General features: G+C 44.8%; 1 protein-coding gene across 4 annotated transcripts in view; it reads left to right on the top strand.

The window, feature by feature from the left end:
- GNB4 (G protein subunit beta 4) overlaps nt 1-18,332 on the top strand; it is a 50,662-nt gene that overhangs the window by 29,287 nt on the left and 3,043 nt on the right. For 2 of the 4 annotated variants that reach the window (XM_081955565.1, XM_081955563.1), the window contains exons 2-8: nt 6,976-7,085; nt 8,355-8,393; nt 8,971-9,077; nt 11,726-11,789; nt 15,886-16,048; nt 16,936-17,002; nt 17,100-17,301. In XM_081955565.1, the coding sequence (XP_081811691.1) occupies nt 7,029-7,085; nt 8,355-8,393; nt 8,971-9,077; nt 11,726-11,789; nt 15,886-16,048; nt 16,936-17,002; nt 17,100-17,301 (699 nt within the window). In that variant the 5' untranslated portion in view covers nt 6,976-7,028. The remainder of the gene's footprint in view (nt 1-6,975; nt 7,086-8,354; nt 8,394-8,970; nt 9,078-11,725; nt 11,790-15,885; nt 16,049-16,935; nt 17,003-17,099; nt 17,302-18,332) is intronic. The other 2 variants (XM_081955564.1, XM_081955562.1) reach the window with 1 other exon arrangement.

Consider the following 18,332-nt stretch of genomic DNA (forward strand, 5'->3'; position numbering starts at 1 on the left):
ATGGGACAAATTTGCTTAGCACTCAATAATTTGTATCATTTTATTTTAATCATTTTTAAGGTTCAGTGGCTAGGACATTGAGCTTGTCGATCAGAGAGTCGGCAGGTCAGCAGTTTGAATCCCTAGCGCCGCGTAACGGAGTGAGCTCCCGTTACTTGTCCCAGCTTCTGTCAACCTAGCAGTTCGAAACCACATAAAAAATGCAAGTAGAAAAAATAGGGACCACCTTTGGTGGGAAGGTAACAATGTTCCGTGCCCCTTTGGCATTTACTCATGCCAGCCACATGACCACGGAGACATCTTCAGACAGCCCTGGCTCTTTGGCTTTGAAATGGAGATGAGCACCGCCCCCTAGAGTCGGGAACGACTAGCACATATGTGCGAGGGGAACCTTTACCATCATTTTTGGTACTCTCCTGGAACTAATTAAGGGTGAGTACCGAGGTACCACGTAGCCTGAAACCTGTTGCCATATGGCAGTGATGGCGAACCTATGGCACGCATGCCACAGGTGGCACACGGAGCCATTTGTCAGGGCACGCAAGGCGCTGCCCTGTCAGCTGGCCAGTGCGCAAGCGTGCGCTGGCCAGCTGAGTTCACCCTTTTTTAAAGCCATTTTTCGCCCTCCCCAGCTTCCAGAGGCTTTATAGGAGCCTGGGGAGGGCGAAAATAGCCTCCTCTGGAGGCTTCATGAGCTTCCCTGACGCCTTCGGATCGCTCAAAACGACCTCTGGAGCCTGGGGAGGGCGAAAAAAGCATGTAAAAATGGGGGGAGCGCCTGTAGTGCGTGCATGCGCACCAGGGGGTCGCGCCTTGCATTATGGGTGCAGCACACCCGCACACGACCCCCCCTGCGCTCCCCCACTTATGGCACGCGAGCCAAAAAAGGTTCGCCATCGCTGCCATATGTTTATAATTGCTAGTCACTTCTCCCATTGTAAAAGAAGGGAAGCTATGGAAAAAATGTAAGATTTTTTTAAAGGGAGGTTTGATTTTTGTACTCAAAAGTTGGGAACCTCTGAAGTTGCTGGAGCTGAATTGGGGAGCCAGGCTCTAGGCTGAATCTCGCCTTCTGGGCCAGAGCTTCCTGTGTTTTGTTGTCTAGCTGCTGTGGAGGCACGGTGCTCCAGAGCCCTTTGAAACTATGCACAATATCTTCAACCTTAAAGATCAAGGACACACCTAGGCCAATTTCCTGTATTTATTTTTGGAGAAACAAAGGCTTTGCCAAACAGCAAAAGATTTCTCTTTGACATTTTGCAAGCGAGAAGCAATGGTGACGCGAAGCTTTGAGGCCCTTGTAATCTAGGCAGCCATCCTCACCAGGGGGGTAAACATTCATAGTAAAGAGGGCGTGTAGCTTTTGGTTAGGTGTTTTCAGCCTGATCCTTTGAATTGAAACAAAACAGCCAGCTGCGGTTTATGGCAAGTAGTAGGACTTCAGTTGCACTTCAAGCGACCTGTAAATAAGGTTTCTTTTTATTTTTATAGATGTCTAATTTTATAGATGTCTAACATCAACAAAACTGAGTGGGTCTTAAGAACCTAATTCTTCTACAAATTTAAAGTATACCTCAAGAATGGATGAGCGTTAGAATTGCCTTTGGTCTTGATAACAGCTGGAAGAATATGGTCGAATCCTTTGATCCTTAGCAGTGATGGCGAACCTTTTCGGCACTGAATGCCCAAACTGGAATTTGTGTGCATGCTCATGACTGAAGACCAGCTGGCTGGCGCCTACATGCCTGTTTTTTTGGCCGTTTTCAGGCTGTCTTTTGGGCCCGAAAATGGTCTGAAAACTGCCCCCCAAAGGGTCTGAAAACGCCCAAAAAATGGCCCTGAAATCAGCCTGAAAAAGGCCCGAAAATGGCCTGATTTTTGGCTGTTTTCCAGGCTGTTTTCTGGTGCTCTGGCACCCACAAAGACCAGCTGCTTGGCACACATGTGCACACCGGAAACCAGAAGAGCAGCTGGTGACGGTACGCGTGCCCACAGAGAGGATTCTGCATGCCACCTCTGGCACGTGTGTTATAGGTTCACCATCACAGATCTATAGCCATGATGGTGAACCTATAGCATGCGTGCCAGAGGTGGGAGGCAGAGCCCTTTCTGCTGGCACGCCCGCCATCGCCCCAGATCAGATCTCTGTGGCGTTTCTTTCGTGAGCTTCTGTTTCCCTGCAAACAGCCAAACAGAAGCTCACAAAAGAAAAAAAATCTCACCTCTTCCCACGCTGCCGGTGTTGGGATGCCCCGCCTCTCACCGGCCAGCTGGTCTTCGGGTCTCTGCTGCGCATGAGTGCATGTCCACCCATGTGCACATTTGTTCATGTCAGTACATGTGCACATTCAAACGCGAGTGCACAACGTTCAGTTTGGGCATGTGCTTATGCGCAGTTCGGGCACTCAGTGCTTAAAAGGTTCGCCATCACTGATCTATAGCAGGGGGGAGAAATATTTTGGTTTCTAAATGCCCTTTCTGAACTTAAACTCTTCCATGACTATCTAGGGACTTTACTTTCATTGTTTCCGAAGTCCATGATGGGAAGAGGAGACTCGGTCTCTGCTGATCAGCCAAGAATCTGTTTAAAAATGTATTGCTGGATAGGTAAAACTCTATGCACATAGCTAGATATTTTAACTTTCAAAAGCATTTTATAAACATATTGTACATATTTGTATTTGCCGTGACTAATGTCGGCATAATTTGCCATGTCTCTGAATGTTTGTGGTGGGGAATAATATAGATCTCTTTATGCAGAAGCAAAAGCTGGTTTAAACTTCATTGCAAGTACTGGATCATAGCAATATGTTGTGTTAGTATGAATAATTTTAGTCCTTGGTTTTTCTGTGGTTTTTTGTGAAGGTGAGAAATATGACGATTTGTATACTCCTCTTTTAAATGAGAAATTAAAAGAAATACTCTTTCTCCAAATAACCCCGTGAGGCAGGAGGAACTGAGAAAGCAACTGGCCCAAAGTTGTTTAGTGAGCATTTAATATTTCTCTATCCCAGTGGCTAAGATGCGGAGCTTGTCAATCAGAAAGGTCAGCAGTTCGGCAGCTCAACCCCTAGCGCTGTGTAACGGAGTGAGCTCCTGTTACTTGTCCCAGCTTCTGCCAACCAAGTAGTTCGAAAGCATGTAAAAGTGCGAGTAGAAAAAATTGGAACCCCCTTTGCCGCTGGCTCTTTGGCTTTGAAACAGAGATGAGTGCCGCCCCCTAGAGTCGGGAACGACTAGCACATATGTGCGAGGAGAACCTTTACCGAGTTACTAATTAAAATTAACAATCTTTTAAGGAGAACCAGGTTTAATACAAAACATGGGGGGATACCACTGCATTAGTATCCAGGGCAATTCCAGTCATAAAATATTTCCGAAGAAAGTAATAGCACCCTCATCTCTATAATATCCAGATGCAATCATCAGGTTTAAAGTTTGACCAAGGGGCAGACTTATCTTCTTCTTTTTTTCAACATTGCTATGGATTTCTTAAAGATTAGGACTGGAGGCGGGGGGAAATTTGGAGTGGCCCTCAGAGAATATGCGCAGAGTGGGTGGGCGTAGTATTTTAATAAAAAAATTATTTATAAAATTTACTTCCCATCCATCTTGTATCTAGCAATTCTGGGTGGATAATATGATATTCGGCCAAAGATGCAGAACCAGGTTGGGTTCATTGGTATGGCAGAGAGGCTGGGAAGGCAGCTGCAGGATCAAAAGCAGGAAATTGAGTTTGTAAGGCGCTGCCAATGGCATAGGCCCATGATGGCGAACCTATGGCACACATTCCAGAGGTGGCACGCAGAGCCCTCTCTCTGGGCACGCTCACCATTGCCAGCTTCTTGTTTCCTGCAGGCATGTCTTTGCGGGCACCAGAACGCCAGAAAATGGCCCCCCAAAATGCCCCAAACCCCGTGCCGTTTTCTGGGCTTTACAACATGAAAACAGCCCAAAAAACAGGCATGCGCATGCTGGGCAGCATGTCTTTGGTTTCTGGTGCTCTGGCACACATGCATGCACACATGTTCTTGCCTGCGCACTCAGTGCCATAGTCGTAGATTGGGTCACTCGTGGTTTTTGCGGCAGTCGTTATTTGAACACTGCAGTTGTAAAGCAAACCAATGGTTTGATGTAGGTCGGGTGTCAAGGTTCCCACTGATGAAACCAAACCAATTCAGCACTCTAAGACTTTAGAACTGTGTTATTGAGTACATCATTTCGGCATGGATGAAAACAAAACCAGCTCTAAATAGTTCCTGTTTCAGTATAATATAAGAATAGAATAGAATAGAATAGAATAGATCATTCAATACAATAGCAGAGTTGGAAGGGACCTTGGAGGTCTTCTAGTCCAACACACTGCTCAGGCAGGAAATCCTATACCATTTCAGACAAATGGTTGCCAAATCTCTTCTTAAAAAGTTCCAGTGTTGGAGCATTCACAACTTCTGGAGGCAAGTTCTTCCACTGATTAATTGTTCTGTCAAGAAATTTCCCCTTAGTTCTAAGTTGCTTCTCTCCTTGATTAGTTTCCACCCATTGCTTCTTGTCCTGCCCTCGGGTGCCTTGGAGAATAGTTTGACTTCCTCTTCTTTGTGGCAACCCCTGAGATATTGGAACAATGCTATCATGTCTCCCCTAGTCCTTATTTTCATTAAACTAGACATACCCAGTTCCTGCAACTGTTCTTCAGATCTTTTAGTCTCCAGTCCCCTAATCATCTTTGTTGCTCTTCTTTGCATTCTTTCTAGAGTCTCCACATCTTTTCTACATTGTGGCAGCCAAAACTAGATGCAGTATTCCAAATATGGCCTTATCAAGGAATTATAAAGTGGTATTAACCCTTCATGTGACCCTTTTTTATCCCCAAATCCAGAAATTGTCAATTCTGTCTTCTTTCAAGAAAAAGTCAATAAGTCACTTTTTTTCCTCTGACCAAACTGGTCAACTTCCCCTTTTCCATAAGTTCAGTCAATTTTATAATTTAGTCTTCCACTGTGGTGGAATTGAATTGCTGTTCCCTCTTTGTGCACATAGCAATCTTGTTACAATTACTTATACAATATTAATTTTTCGTATTTCTTTTCTGGCTCAACATTCACAAAACCATTCTGATTTCATCATAGTGGTAGTTTGCAGTATCTTTTGCCTTATTGCATGGCTTTGCATTAGGTATTTTTTTTAAGAAGTCCATATAATGCATGATAAAAAGTCCTTAGTGCCTGCAGTTTGCTTGAAGCCTCTACTGCAGGGGTATCAAACTCAATTTCATTGAGGGCCGCATCAGGGTTTGTTTGACTATGGGGGTGGGGGTGGCCAGGGTGAATGTAGCCAGCTCAGCAATATTTGTGTCGGGGGTGCCTGTAGTGCCAGAGAAAACAGGCTCCTGCAACCCTCTGCCAGTGGAAACGGAGGTTGGGAGGGTTTTTGCTGGCGGAGGCACTGCAGGCCAGTCTTTGTTGTTTCCAGGGGGGGGGGGGGCTGTGGACCAGATCTAAGCACTCCGCGGGCCAGATCCAGCCTCCGGGTCTTGAGTTTGACATGCCTACTCTACTGCAATTCCTGTCAAAAGCAGCATCTTCAAGCCCACAAATCCAGCCACATTTCCATCCTCGCCAAGCGGTCGGACAACTCTGCTTTGATTTTGCTGGAGGCTATTTCAGAAGAGGCTGCCCTGCTCTGAACTTCCAAACTAGCAACCTCCACAACGCCAGCTTCACACACCCAACACAAATAGAATTTGCGCGTCACACGTACTCCGTCACAGACCATCCCCAATGCCTGCCTTGTCAGTTCCTGAGGTTTTGAACTGGAGGTTAGCATCTTTTGGGGAAGTGCTGCACTGGAGATAAAATCAGTTCAGGAAGAGACTGCTTGTGTAGGCAATCTCTGCGCACTCTGTGGGTTCGGTAGGGGGTGGGGGAAGGGGGTTGGGCACAGGACAATGGGCACACTAACTAATAGTGATTGTGTGACTGAGAGAAATGTGGCCCTTGCTCGCAATGTTACTTTTCCGATACCGTCATAACTTTGAATGGTTGCTACCCAAGCAGTCAATAAGTAAAATTTACCTGCGTAGATTACTGTATGAATATTCCTCATTCACTTACTCTTAAGACGGGGGTATCAAACTGGCGGCCTGCAGGCCAGATGCCTCAGGCACAGGCCACCCCAGCTCTGCGAAGGGGGGGGGGAGAAACCTCATGAAACGTCACATGACGGTAATGTGACGCTGCAAGTTTGACACCTGTGCTGTAAGACATGCCTTTAAGGGTTTTTTATAAAGTATCAATCAAGCCCCCCCTGTCGGCATCTCTCCCGTCCGTCGTCTTATTTTATATATACATATATATATATTTCAAATACTTTCTTTAAAAGTAAGGAGGAAATTATTTTCTTGTATTACCTTTTATTCTCATCCTTTCTGAAATGTTGCACTGCATTATCACACTGAGGCAATATGGAGGTAGTGAAGATTTTCTGTTTATCTAAGTTTCTAACCGTGTTTCCCCCCCCCCCATTATTTTCTTTTACGGGATGATGCTGAGACTACACACATGGTTTAAGCCATTAAAACATGTTCCATAGTGTAGATTATCAAAGTACATGCCCCCCCCCCCCAAGCTGTTAATGTGCTGGGTTCACACTAGAAAACTAGGGGAGGGAAAGACAACTTGGTGGGGCTAAAAAAAATTCTTAGATTAGATTTTAAATTAAAATATGTTTTAAATGAATTAAATGCAATTAATACAATTTAATCCCCCGTATTTTATAATGTTGCCATTGCCTATCATCAATGCCTAGTTAATGCTGCAACTTTTGGGACACCCTGGAGTCTCCACTCCAGACACTTGGGGGCCCATGTAGCCCGAGGAGAATGCAGTAATGATGGGTTGACTGTAAATGTTCTAAATGTTGATGTTGTTAATTACAGGCACATGATTCAAGTTGGTTTCTGTAAATTGTTTTTAGCAGATTTCCCATCACTTGTACTATAAGAGGCGAGAAGAGACCCATTCAAGAGAATGAGTGAACTGGAACAATTACGGCAGGAGGCAGAACAGCTCCGGAATCAAATCAGAGTAAGATATGTCTTTCTAACCTCATTTCATGGTAACCCAGGAAGGTCTTTTTATGAAAGGACAGGGAGACATTTTATCTGCCCTTCTGCAGTTTTCTCCATAACCACCTTTCCTTTACTACGTTGTCCCTGGGTGGATGAAGGAGTCTTGAAAGAGACTGTGCTTCAGGGCCCAGGGCCCCATTGGATGGATCTTTGGATTCAGGATTGACTTCTGAAATCTTATACTTCCTTTTTGAGGTATTTGCAGCCAGGGAGTCTACTGTATGTGAACCTTTTGCCTAATGCAGGGGTTGGCAACCTTAAGCACTCAAAGAGCCACAAAGGTCTTAACTGGAAACCTACCCACCTCCATTCAATTCTGGAGCCAACTGGAAGTCCATGTCCCCCACCATAGAGTCTTCTCCTAGTGCGGCATCCTTTTTCCTGCCGACTAGAAGTCCAGTCTCTCCCCCCCGCCAACCATAGAGTCTCCTAGCGCGGCATCCTTTTTCCTCTGCCAACCGGAAGTCCAATCCCACTACCACCACCATAGAGTCTTCTCCTAGTGCAGCATCCTTTTCCCTCTGCTGACGGAAGTCCAGTTCCCCCACCATAGAGTCTCCTCCTAACGCACCATCCTTTTCCCTCTGCCAACCGGAAGTCCAATTCCCTCACCATAGAGTCTCCTGCTAGCGCAGCATTCTTTTTCCTCTGCCGACCGGAAGTCCAGTTCCCCCACCATAGAGTCTCCTCCTAGCGCACCATCCTTTTCCCTCTGCCGACCGGAAGTCCAATTCCCTCACCATAGAGTCTTCTCCTAGCGCAGCATTCTTTTCCCTCTGCTGACGAAAGTCCAGTTCCCCCACCATAGAGTCTCCTCCTAGCGCACCATCCTTTTCCCTCTGCCGATCTGAAGTCCAATTCCCTCACCATAGAGTCTCCTGCTAGCGCAGCATTCTTTTTCCTCTGCCAACTGGAAATCCAGTTCCCCCACACCATAGAGTCTTCTCCTAGCGTGGCATCCTTTTTCCTCTACCTGTCCTAACCGAAAGCCCTATCAATTGTGGGGCTGACTAGCGACAGGGAGCCACAGCAGAGGGATGAAAGAGCCACATGCAGCTCCAGAGCCACAGATTGCTGACCCCTGGCCTAATGGCTTGCTACTTGCCAGGCATAGCCTGCCAGAATGAATCTCTCTCTCCCTTAATCAATGCACTAATTTGGTAAGTATGCAAAACTCCTTCCAGCCATTGTTATGTAAAGTAATCGTTTAAATTTTCTTTTAAAGGATGCAAGGAAAGCATGCAGTGACACAACTCTTGCTCAGGTGGGTTGCCATTTGCTTTTCCTTTCTGCTCTGCTTTCTAAGGCAGTTAATAACGTCTAAAATGGATGCGCGGAGTCTGCAGTTTAGCAGAAGTTCCTTGGCTAAGAAAAAAGATAGTGGTTTTGATCTCTATTCGGCATTGATTCTAGTCTAAAGACCTGCTAGTATGTTTCCACAATAGTTTAAAGGAGCTTGAGAAAAGGATTCGGTAAATCAAAATAGCATTCATGGCTTCTTAGACTGTAACCATTTCCTCAAGCTTAGTTCCATTCGAGTACATTAAGCCCTATTTTTAAAATCGTGGTTTATGGAGCCATCTGTTATTGGCCAGATTTGAATATTATACCCGGTCACGAAGAACGGGGTTGGTATGTTATGCAAAATCTCAAACTTCTCATACCATAGCTTAGCATCAGCAGACTTCAAATAAAGAAACGATGCACGACAAATATAAGAAACGACTTAGCATTGTATACTGTTAAGTTATTTTTTATAAGTTATTTTTTGATATAGTCATATATTCTTATGCGGTTCAGGAGAAGATTTTGAAAAGCCTCTTGTCCATCCTCTTTCTCAGATCACCACAAGTCTTGACTCCGTGGGTCGAATCCAGATGCGTACAAGGCGTACCTTGAGAGGTCATTTAGCCAAAATTTATGCTATGCATTGGGGATCTGATTCAAGGTTTGTATGAATACTTTAAGTGGGATATATAGTAACATTGGAAAAAAGCAGGCTGTTAATATGGAAACAAAATTCTCTAAGCAAAAATAAATTTAGATTCTTGGGAACATATTCAAAGCTTTAAAGAGCCTCCTTAAACCCAGTGATTTGAAGACAGGCCTGCTGTATTTGGGGTCTGACTCCCGAGATGTTAGATTTCAATGTTTAAAAATAAATATTATATTTCTGTCCCTAAAATAGCTTTTATTTAAAAAAAGAAAAGAAAAGAAACATGCATAGGTATTTACAGTAACTTACTTTGCAAACAGAAACAGTATTTAGAAGATTAGCATTTAAAATGGAACGTTAGAAATTTATAGTAGTAATTCCTTATTTTAAGCAGATAGAAAAGAATTTTGTTCCTTATTTTTAAGAACTAAGCTTTATATATCGAGAAGTTTTATTGTTCAGGGTTTTCCTGCCTGTTTTAGAATCCCATAACGGAATAGATTAGAAATGTTATGCAGATGGAGCCCCCTCAGTCATTTCCTGGGAAACTACTCATTTAAATTTAATATAAACAAATAACATTCTTTGTGTTTTTCCCTTCCTCAAAACAGTCATAGTGATAGAGGAAACTAAGCTTATCCAATCTGAACTTGCTTCCCTTTCTTCCAGGTAGCTGAATAAAATAAAGGAGGAAGCAAACACTGTTGCAGTGAATAGGATATACCTATTTACATCTTGTTTTGGGCTCTCCACTCTTCACCAACAGTGTACAATATTAGAGAGTCTATCTCCATTATAGTGAACCTATGGAACGCTTGCCAGAGGTAGCATGCAGTGCCCACTCTGTGGACGCGTGAGCCATTGTCCCAGTTCAGCTCCCCTGTGCATGTGCGCGCGCCTCCCGCCAGCCAGCTGGTCTTCAGGTCTCTGCTGTGCATGTGTGGACGGGGTGTGTTTACGCATGCTCATACGTGCTTTGGCACTCGGTCCGGAAAAGGTTAGCCATCACTGGTCTCCCTGATTCCTCATCTTAATTGTCAGTTTATCTGGATTTTAATCCTGTTCACCGGCACCTTCAGCCCGGTGTCCTCCAGTTTAGTTGGATTACGACTCGAAGCCAATATGACATGTGTTTGTTTATTGAACTTACATGCTGCCCATCTCGCCTAGAGGCAACTTTAGGTGGATTACAATCAATAAATGCAGCAATAGGAAACATTAAAACAATAAGATAGGATAAAAGAAGGATCTTGACAAACTTGAACATTGGGCACTATCTAACAAAATGAAATTCAGTAGTGAAAAAAGTAAGGTTCTACATTTAGGCAAGAAAAACAAAATGCACATGTACAGTATAGATGGTACCTTGCTCAACAGTAGTAACTGTGAAAGGGATCTTGGAGTCCTAGTCGACATCCATTTAAATAGGAGCCAGCCGTGTGCAGCAGTTACCCAAAAAGCCAACACTGTTCTAGGCTGCATAAACAGAGGGATAGAATCAAGATCACGTGAAGTGTTAATGCCACTTTATAATGCCTTGATAAGGCCACACTTGGAATACTGCATTCAGTTTTGGTCACCACGATGTAGAAAAGATGTGGAGACTCTAGAAAAAGTGCAGAGAAGAGCAACAATGATGATTAGGGGACTGGGGGCTAAAACATAGGAAGAACGGTTGCAGGAACTGGGTATGTCTAGTTTAATAGAAAGAAGGACATGGGGAGACATGATAGCAGTCTTCCAATATCTCAGGGGCTGCCACAAAGAAGAGGGAGTCAAACTATTCTCCAAGGCACCTGAGGGTAGAACAAGAAGCAATGGGTGTAAACTAATCAAGGAGAGAAGCAACTTAGAACTGAGGAGAAATTTCCTGACAGAACAATTAATCAGTGCAACAGCTTGCCTCCAGAAGTTGTGAATGGCCCAACACTGGTAGCCTTTAAGAAGATGTTGGATAGCCAACATCTATCAACAACTGTCTGGAACGGTTTCCTGCCTAGGCAGGGGATTGGACTAGAAGACCTCCAAGATCCCTTCCAACTCTGCTATTGTATTGTAATAAATAGGAATACTAAAAATGGTTTAAAATTGACAAAGGTGGGAAGGTCCCCGTAGGGAGGAGGTGGGGTTTTATCTCTGACACTGCCCCATTGGGGCCTCAGGCCAGTTAGCCGAGCCAATTCTTCAGGCCCTTTCAGAAGGCCAAGAGGGTAGATATGGATTTTAGCTGGGATGGCACAATGCTCCAGGAGCCAGGGCAGAAAAGGCTTTTTTTCTCCGCCAGCTGAATACCTTGATCGATGGGGTCTGCAACAGGCCCCTTATGCCAGTTGGGTGGGACAGGCCAACCCCATTGGGATGAGAAGGTTTTTCAGGTAACCTGGCCCCCATGCCGTGATAGTCAGCATCAGGTTGGAGAAGAATTGGCTGGGATTTCATACAACACTAGCTTTTCAACATGTGGCCCTCATATCTTTGGCTTGTGCTCTAAGCTGCGTGGTTCACAAGTTGGAGAAAGGGAAATTGGTGTCTTAGAGAATGCACAGGAATTTGTCTTTGAACTTTCAATTTTGAAACCATGAAGAGGAAGATACAAGGTTAACCTATTAATACATATTTTGTTTGTCTTGTTCTTCGTTTTATTTTACTGTTATCTTTAGGTTACTAGTGAGTGCTTCCCAAGATGGAAAATTAATTATTTGGGATAGTTATACAACAAACAAGGTACATGGTTTTTTTTTTAATATATTCAGTTTGAACATTTTATGTGTCTCTTGCTGATGGGCTTTATTTTTAGATTCCACTGCTAATTTTTATTTATTTTTTAAATTTTTCTGTCCCCCATCCAAACCTCTTTATTGGCCCTGATATTTCTTGATGGTTTCCAGGCTTCAATACAATTTCTTGTCTTATTATTTTTTTCTGTTTGAAGTAGAAGTCTCTTGTTTTTTCAAAGCATGTCATAGAATATTCTGTTTCATTAATCTTACAAATTCTGGTTCAAACACTTGGGGATACAGTAGAACCTCTAGTCAGGACCATAATTTGTTCCATAACTTTGGTCACAACGTGATTTGGTCGTGAGCCGAACCTAATTTCTGATTGATTGTTGAAAAAATATTTCCTAGCAGTGGGAGCAAAAGTCTTGTGCAGCCAATGGCACGGAAGGGGAAATTGGCCACGGCCATGTTTGATTGCCACCTGAGTATGTCTTCATGACCAGATTCAAAAACATTGTGAATTTGTTGGTCAGGACCCTATTTGGCCATGGTCCGAAGCGTATGTGACCAGAGGAGCTACCGTACAAACTGCTGGATATTTGTTGAAATGTACGTCGAAGTGCTTTGAGGTCTTAAGTTGTTCACGTTGGAAAGCAAAAAAAAACGAACGTTCTCAACAGCTACCTTGGTATTCACTTGAGAGCGGGCCATAATAGTAGTGCCCCAGTGGTGGGTTACTAACCAATTTACTACCGGTTTGCTTGTGCTTGCATGCGCATGCGCAATGTTTCTGCCCATGTGTAGAAGCGTCCGAGTGGGTGGGCAGAGCCTCCCGCCACTGCCCCTGCACGTTCAGCCGAACCAGGAGCAATCCACCTCTGTTGTGCCCTATAATGTCTTAAGATATTTTCAACTGAACCATTCAGTGTCACTTCAAATGCAAATATGCACCTTTTTAATCCTCTCCAGAGCCAGTCAAAGGAGACCTGGGATGTGGCAAGTTAAAGTGGGATTGAGACAAGTCTTGGGGAGGCAGGTCATTCTCATGGCACAATTTGTAGTTAGCCAGTAATTCCAGTTTTTTTTCTTTCTTATACTCATTTGAAGAGTCTGGGGTAGTATGAGATTAATTCACTGTTCTTATATCAGAAAGCACTGGATGTTTTTTTCCCAAAAAGATAGGTCGTTTTGCCATTGGAGAGTTTGCTATTTGCAAAACGTTATTGTTTGCCCTCTTTAAAACCGGTTGCAATGCCAGCTAGTATTTTAAACCCATTAAACTGTTGGACTGTTTGTTCAATGCCATTGTGACAACCTGCTACAAAAAGGATATAAACCTGCTTAGCTCGGAGTAGATCAAAGCTCCTTCTGAAAACTGGGCTGGAATCTTAACATTGTGAAGGAAGGTTCTGCGTTGATTTTGCAATGCCCCTGCCCACACATTAATGAGCGCAAAGGTTCAGTTCATTACAGATAGACCTCAACTTAAAAATCAGTCACTTAGCAACATTCCGAGTTATGATGGACCTTCCCTTGAAGGGTACTTATGACCTGGATTCAAAGTTCTGGTGGTCTTCCTCCATTCCCTCCCTCCCCTGTGGTCATGTGACTTTCAGATGACTCCCTTTTATTAGCATGACTTTTTTGTTTTGCTGAAAACAAGCATTTACTTCATTTTTGGCAAACCCGGTGTCAACTTCAAAATGGTTTTGGCCTGCTGCAGCCATGTTTCCGTTTCTCAGGTTGCCGCACACAGTGTGTGTGTGTGTGTGTGTGTGTGTAGTCTGGAATGTCAGATCAGACCGTCCCATGGGAACCAAGGTCATCTCAACAGGTGCTGGCCAGAGACTGAGGGGAGTTGCCAAGGAGATGCCAGAACACCTAGTTGGACAATGAGACCTGTGACCACGTAGGGAGGGGATCTTGGAGTCCTAGTGGACAACCATTTAAATATGAGCCAGCAGCGTGTATCAGCTGCCAAAAAAGCCAACATAGTTCTAGCTACATAAACACGCCTTCCCTCCCTTCCCCCTGATACAGAGGGTCATTCAGAAAAGGATAAAGGAAGAGGCCGAACTCATCCTACTCGCCCCCCATTGGACGCGCCGCCCATGGTTCACGGACCTAGTCAACCTCTCAGTGGGTCCAGCATGGCATTTCCCCATGATACCGTCCCTTCTGCACCAGGGATCCATTCACCATCCCGACCTATCTTGGCTCTGCCTAACCCCATGGAGACTGAGCAGGCGGTCTTGAGGGCGGCAAACCTTTCTGAGACTGTAATTCAAACTATTCAGGCTTCTCGACACTCAGCCACTAATAGAATCTACAAGTCAACATGGCAGACTTTCAGCACATGGTGCCTTTCTAGAGACAGTCTGCCCCTGGAGGCTTCGGTCCCCCAGGTTTTGGAGTTCCTGCAACAGGGACTAGATAAAGGACTCGCGCTTAACACTTTACGGAGGCAGTTGTCGACTCTCTCTTTGGTTCTCTCTCTGCACCGGGATGAGCCTCTCTCCTTGCACCCTCATGTACGCCGCTTCATTAAGGGTGCATCTAATCTCTGCCCTCCTGTCATTCACCGCTTCCCCTTGTGGGATCTAACCAAAGTCCTTGACTTTCACACTGGACCACCCTTTGAGCCTCTCAGGTCGGCCTCCCTGCATTACCTCACATTGAAAACAACCTTTCTGGTGGCCATCACGTCTGCACGACGGGTCTCAGAATTGGCGGCCCTTTCCATCCGTTCCGACTTGTGTACCTTTCACTCAAACTGTGTGGTCCTTCGACTTGATCCCACCTTTGTTCCAAAGCTCAATTCGGCCTTTCATCAGTCTCTAGATCTCACTCTACCGAACTTTTGACCTAGTCCTTCTCATAGTCTCAAACGCAAATGGCACAGGTTAGACGTAAGATGCTCTCTTAAGATCTATATGGCCAAGACGGCCATCTTCAGGCGCACCGAAGCGTTCTTTGTGTCTTTCCATCCCACAAACAAGGATCTGAAGCCTTCTCCATTTATAGTTGGGTGCTGGATCCGGTCAACCATAACTAGAGCTTACCTGGCGCATCACCTCACGCCTCCATCCAACATCACGGTGCATTCCACGCGCAGAGCGGCTACATCAGCAGCGTGGACAAGGCAGGCCTCAGTGGAAGAGATCTGCAAGGCAGCCACCTGGGCGACTCCTACTTCCTTTATCCGCCATTATAAGGTGGATAGATACGCGTTGGCAAATGCAGCATTTGGACGGTGGGTCCTTCAACAGGTTCTTCCCTCTTCAAGCTCCTAGCCCAGTCTCATTCCCACCCAGGGACATGCCCAGCTTTGGTACATCCCATGCATGACCCCTGTCTCCACCACCGTTGGAGAATGGGGCGTTCTTAGCTGATACGCCTCTTCTCGGGGTAGGTGGAGACAGCGGTCATCCCCACCCTTTGGGTCCTGGCCTAGTTCGCGGAGGGCGTTCTGGGAGTTATACTAGAGTATCGGAGGATTGAAAGCAGTCGACTAACGCACAGCAGTCTACTTATCTCCATCACAAAAGCGGGAGGACACTCCTCTGAGGCGATGACATCACTTTGGTAGACTCAGTTCTATTGGTTACTGACTGAGTTAACCCATGCATGACCGCTGTCTCCACCTGCCTCGAGAAGGGGCGTATCAGGTAAGAACCAACGCCCCATTCTTGTACTATACTGAAACCACAGGAACTATTTAGAGCTGGTTTTGTTTTCACCGTGCCGAAATGATGCACTCAATAAAGCAGTTCTTTGACAAAAGTTGAAAGTCTTGGAGTGCTGAATTGGTTTGGTTTCATCAGTGGGAACCTTGACACCGGACCTACATCAAACCATTGGTTTGCTTTGCAACTGTAGCGTTCACTTAATGACTGCCACAAAAACCACGAGTGACCCGATCTACGACTGTAATGGAATGGTCATAACTTGAGAACTACCTGTATCTGCTGCTCCCTGTGCGATGGGAGTTGCTCCCCATAGTATCAGTTAATCATCTGCACTAGTCTTTTTTTTTTTTTTTTTTTTGAAGAGTACAATTCCTCATGCTGCTCCCCCCTCCCCCCATTTTATTTTTAAAGATGCACGCTATTCCTTTGCGGTCTTCCTGGGTAATGACCTGTGCGTATGCGCCATCTGGCAATTATGTCGCTTGCGGTGGATTAGACAACATCTGTTCTATCTACAATCTGAAGACACGGGAGGGCAACGTACGAGTGAGCAGAGAACTCCCCGGCCATACCGGTCAGCTGCCCTTCTCTTTCTTTTGGTTTCTTTTGACCATTAGTAATGAAACTAGAATACCCTTAAACGTTTATCTTCTTACCCTCTAAAACAGGGGTGGGGAACTGTGGCTCTTTTGCGACTTGTGGACTTCAACTCCCAGAATTCCTGAGGCAGCTATGTTGGTTCTGGAATTCTGGGAGTTGAAGTCCACAAGTCGCAAAAGAGCCACAGTTCCCCACCCCTGCTCTAAAAGCAAGGGAGTCAAGTTGGGAAAAAAAATAATTGCATATATTTTACCTCCTTGGGATTGCTTTTAAAAGGAATATCCCCGCCCCCCCCCGCCCCCCCAAATAGAATAAGGAACACATTTTCTGACATAGAATTTGGTCCCTTGATTCTGTGTTAAATAATTATTGTAAATATTGGATTATTATTATTTTTTGCAATATTTGCACAAATGGCATTTGCTGTTTTTTATGTCCTGCCCAAACAATTTAAAAAATGTCTATTATTAAGCGTCCAGCAAATTAACTTTATAGTAAATGCTATAGACATTTATTGCTGGCAGCCAGCTAGCTATTTTATTATTTTTGTTTTATTTTATTAACTAATTGAATTTATTTTAATGCATTATTTTAATTTAATTTGTTTTTATATTTTCATTTTATTGTTTTTGTTTTTGTTTTTGCGTGCTTGAGTTAGATGCCACTGGGTCATCCCATTTCCAGTCTGTTCACTGACTCTTGATTTCCCCAGATCTTGAAATCGTTCCTCTGACTTTAGACGTTTGTAGTGTTCAGGATTGCATTAAAAATGTTTTTAATAAAGGCTGGAAGGAAGCGGAATTCTGGGCTTAATCTGAGTTGCAGTTTGAAACATCCATTTTGCTACTGTTTTCTTTTCAGGCTACTTGTCCTGCTGTCGCTTTCTAGACGATAACCAAATTATTACGAGCTCTGGAGATACTACCTGGTGAGTATCCTGGGACCTTATTTTATTTTATTTTAATGAGCTCCCCATGCTGATTATTTGAGCTTCTGAATTCAAATGCTTTTACTTCACTTTGCAGTGCTCTGTGGGATATCGAGACGGGCCAACAGACGACTGCCTTTACCGGGCATACCGGCGATGTCATGAGTCTTTCTCTAAGCCCAGACATGAGCACTTTTGTTTCGGGTGCCTGCGATGCCTCCTCCAAGCTCTGGGACATCCGAGATGGGATGTGCAGGCAGTCATTCATGGGACACGTGTCTGACATCAACGCAGTTTGTGTAAGTGACTGTTGTGCTCATGAATATATGAGAATATGAAAGCTTCTTCGTATGCGCTTGCTAGCTCTCCTCTGCATCTGCTAGAAGGGGCCAGATGTGTCACGCGCTGGACATTCCACATTTAGTGAAGAGGGAAAAAGTCCCTATAGGTCACATGATGACGACATGAGTTTGACACCCCTGTGCTAGATGGTTTTGGCTTTTCCATTAGTGCGGGGGTCAGCAAACTGTGGCTCTGGAGCCGCATGTGGCTCTTTCCTCCCTCTGCTGCGGCTCTGTCACCAGTCGGCGCCACAATTTTGAGAGGAGCTTCTGGTGGTGGTGGGTAAGGTGGGGAGAGAAGCACAGTGCGCCAGGAGAAGACTCTATGGCAAGGGGAGGGTTTTCCAGTTGTCTCCACAATTGGTAGGACTTTTGGTCATGACAGATAGAGGAAAAAGAACGCTGCGCTAGGAGGAGACTCTATGGTGGGGGGAACTTAACTTCCGGTCAGCTCTAGAATTGAACAGGGGGCTTCCAGTTAGGACCTTTGTGGCTCCCCGTGTTTTCCTTTCTGTGGGAAACGGGTCCAAATGGCTCGTTGAGTGTTTAAGTTTGCCGACCCCTGCATTAGTGTATCAGATGTGCGCAAATTCTTTTCATCTCTTCCATCTGCGGAAGCCGACTTTTCATAGGCCAAGGGTTTCTCATGGATAGTTAGTTGGGCAGAAGAGTTAGCAGAGCTACAAGTGTGTGCAATCTCTAGAGGTGCCAGTCTCTCGATGCAGAACTCAAACGTGCATCATCCACGCAATCTGTTTTACAAAGTTTTAGAGTAGCGTTTCTCAACTTTGGCCCCTTGAAGTTGTGTGGACTTCAGCACCCAGAATTCCTTTCCGGCTGGGGAATTCTGGGAATTGGAGTCCACACAGCTTCCAGTGCCCAAGATTGGGAAACACTATTTTAGATGGCTAATTGTCCCGTTATTTGAGAGAACTCTCTTGCTTTGCTGATGAAGAATAAAGAATTTGGCAAATGTTGTAAATATATTA

Source organism: Natrix helvetica (genome assembly GCF_964273705.1).
Source record: "Natrix helvetica genome assembly, chromosome: 5".
Taxonomy (NCBI): domain Eukaryota; kingdom Metazoa; phylum Chordata; class Lepidosauria; order Squamata; family Natricidae; genus Natrix; species Natrix helvetica.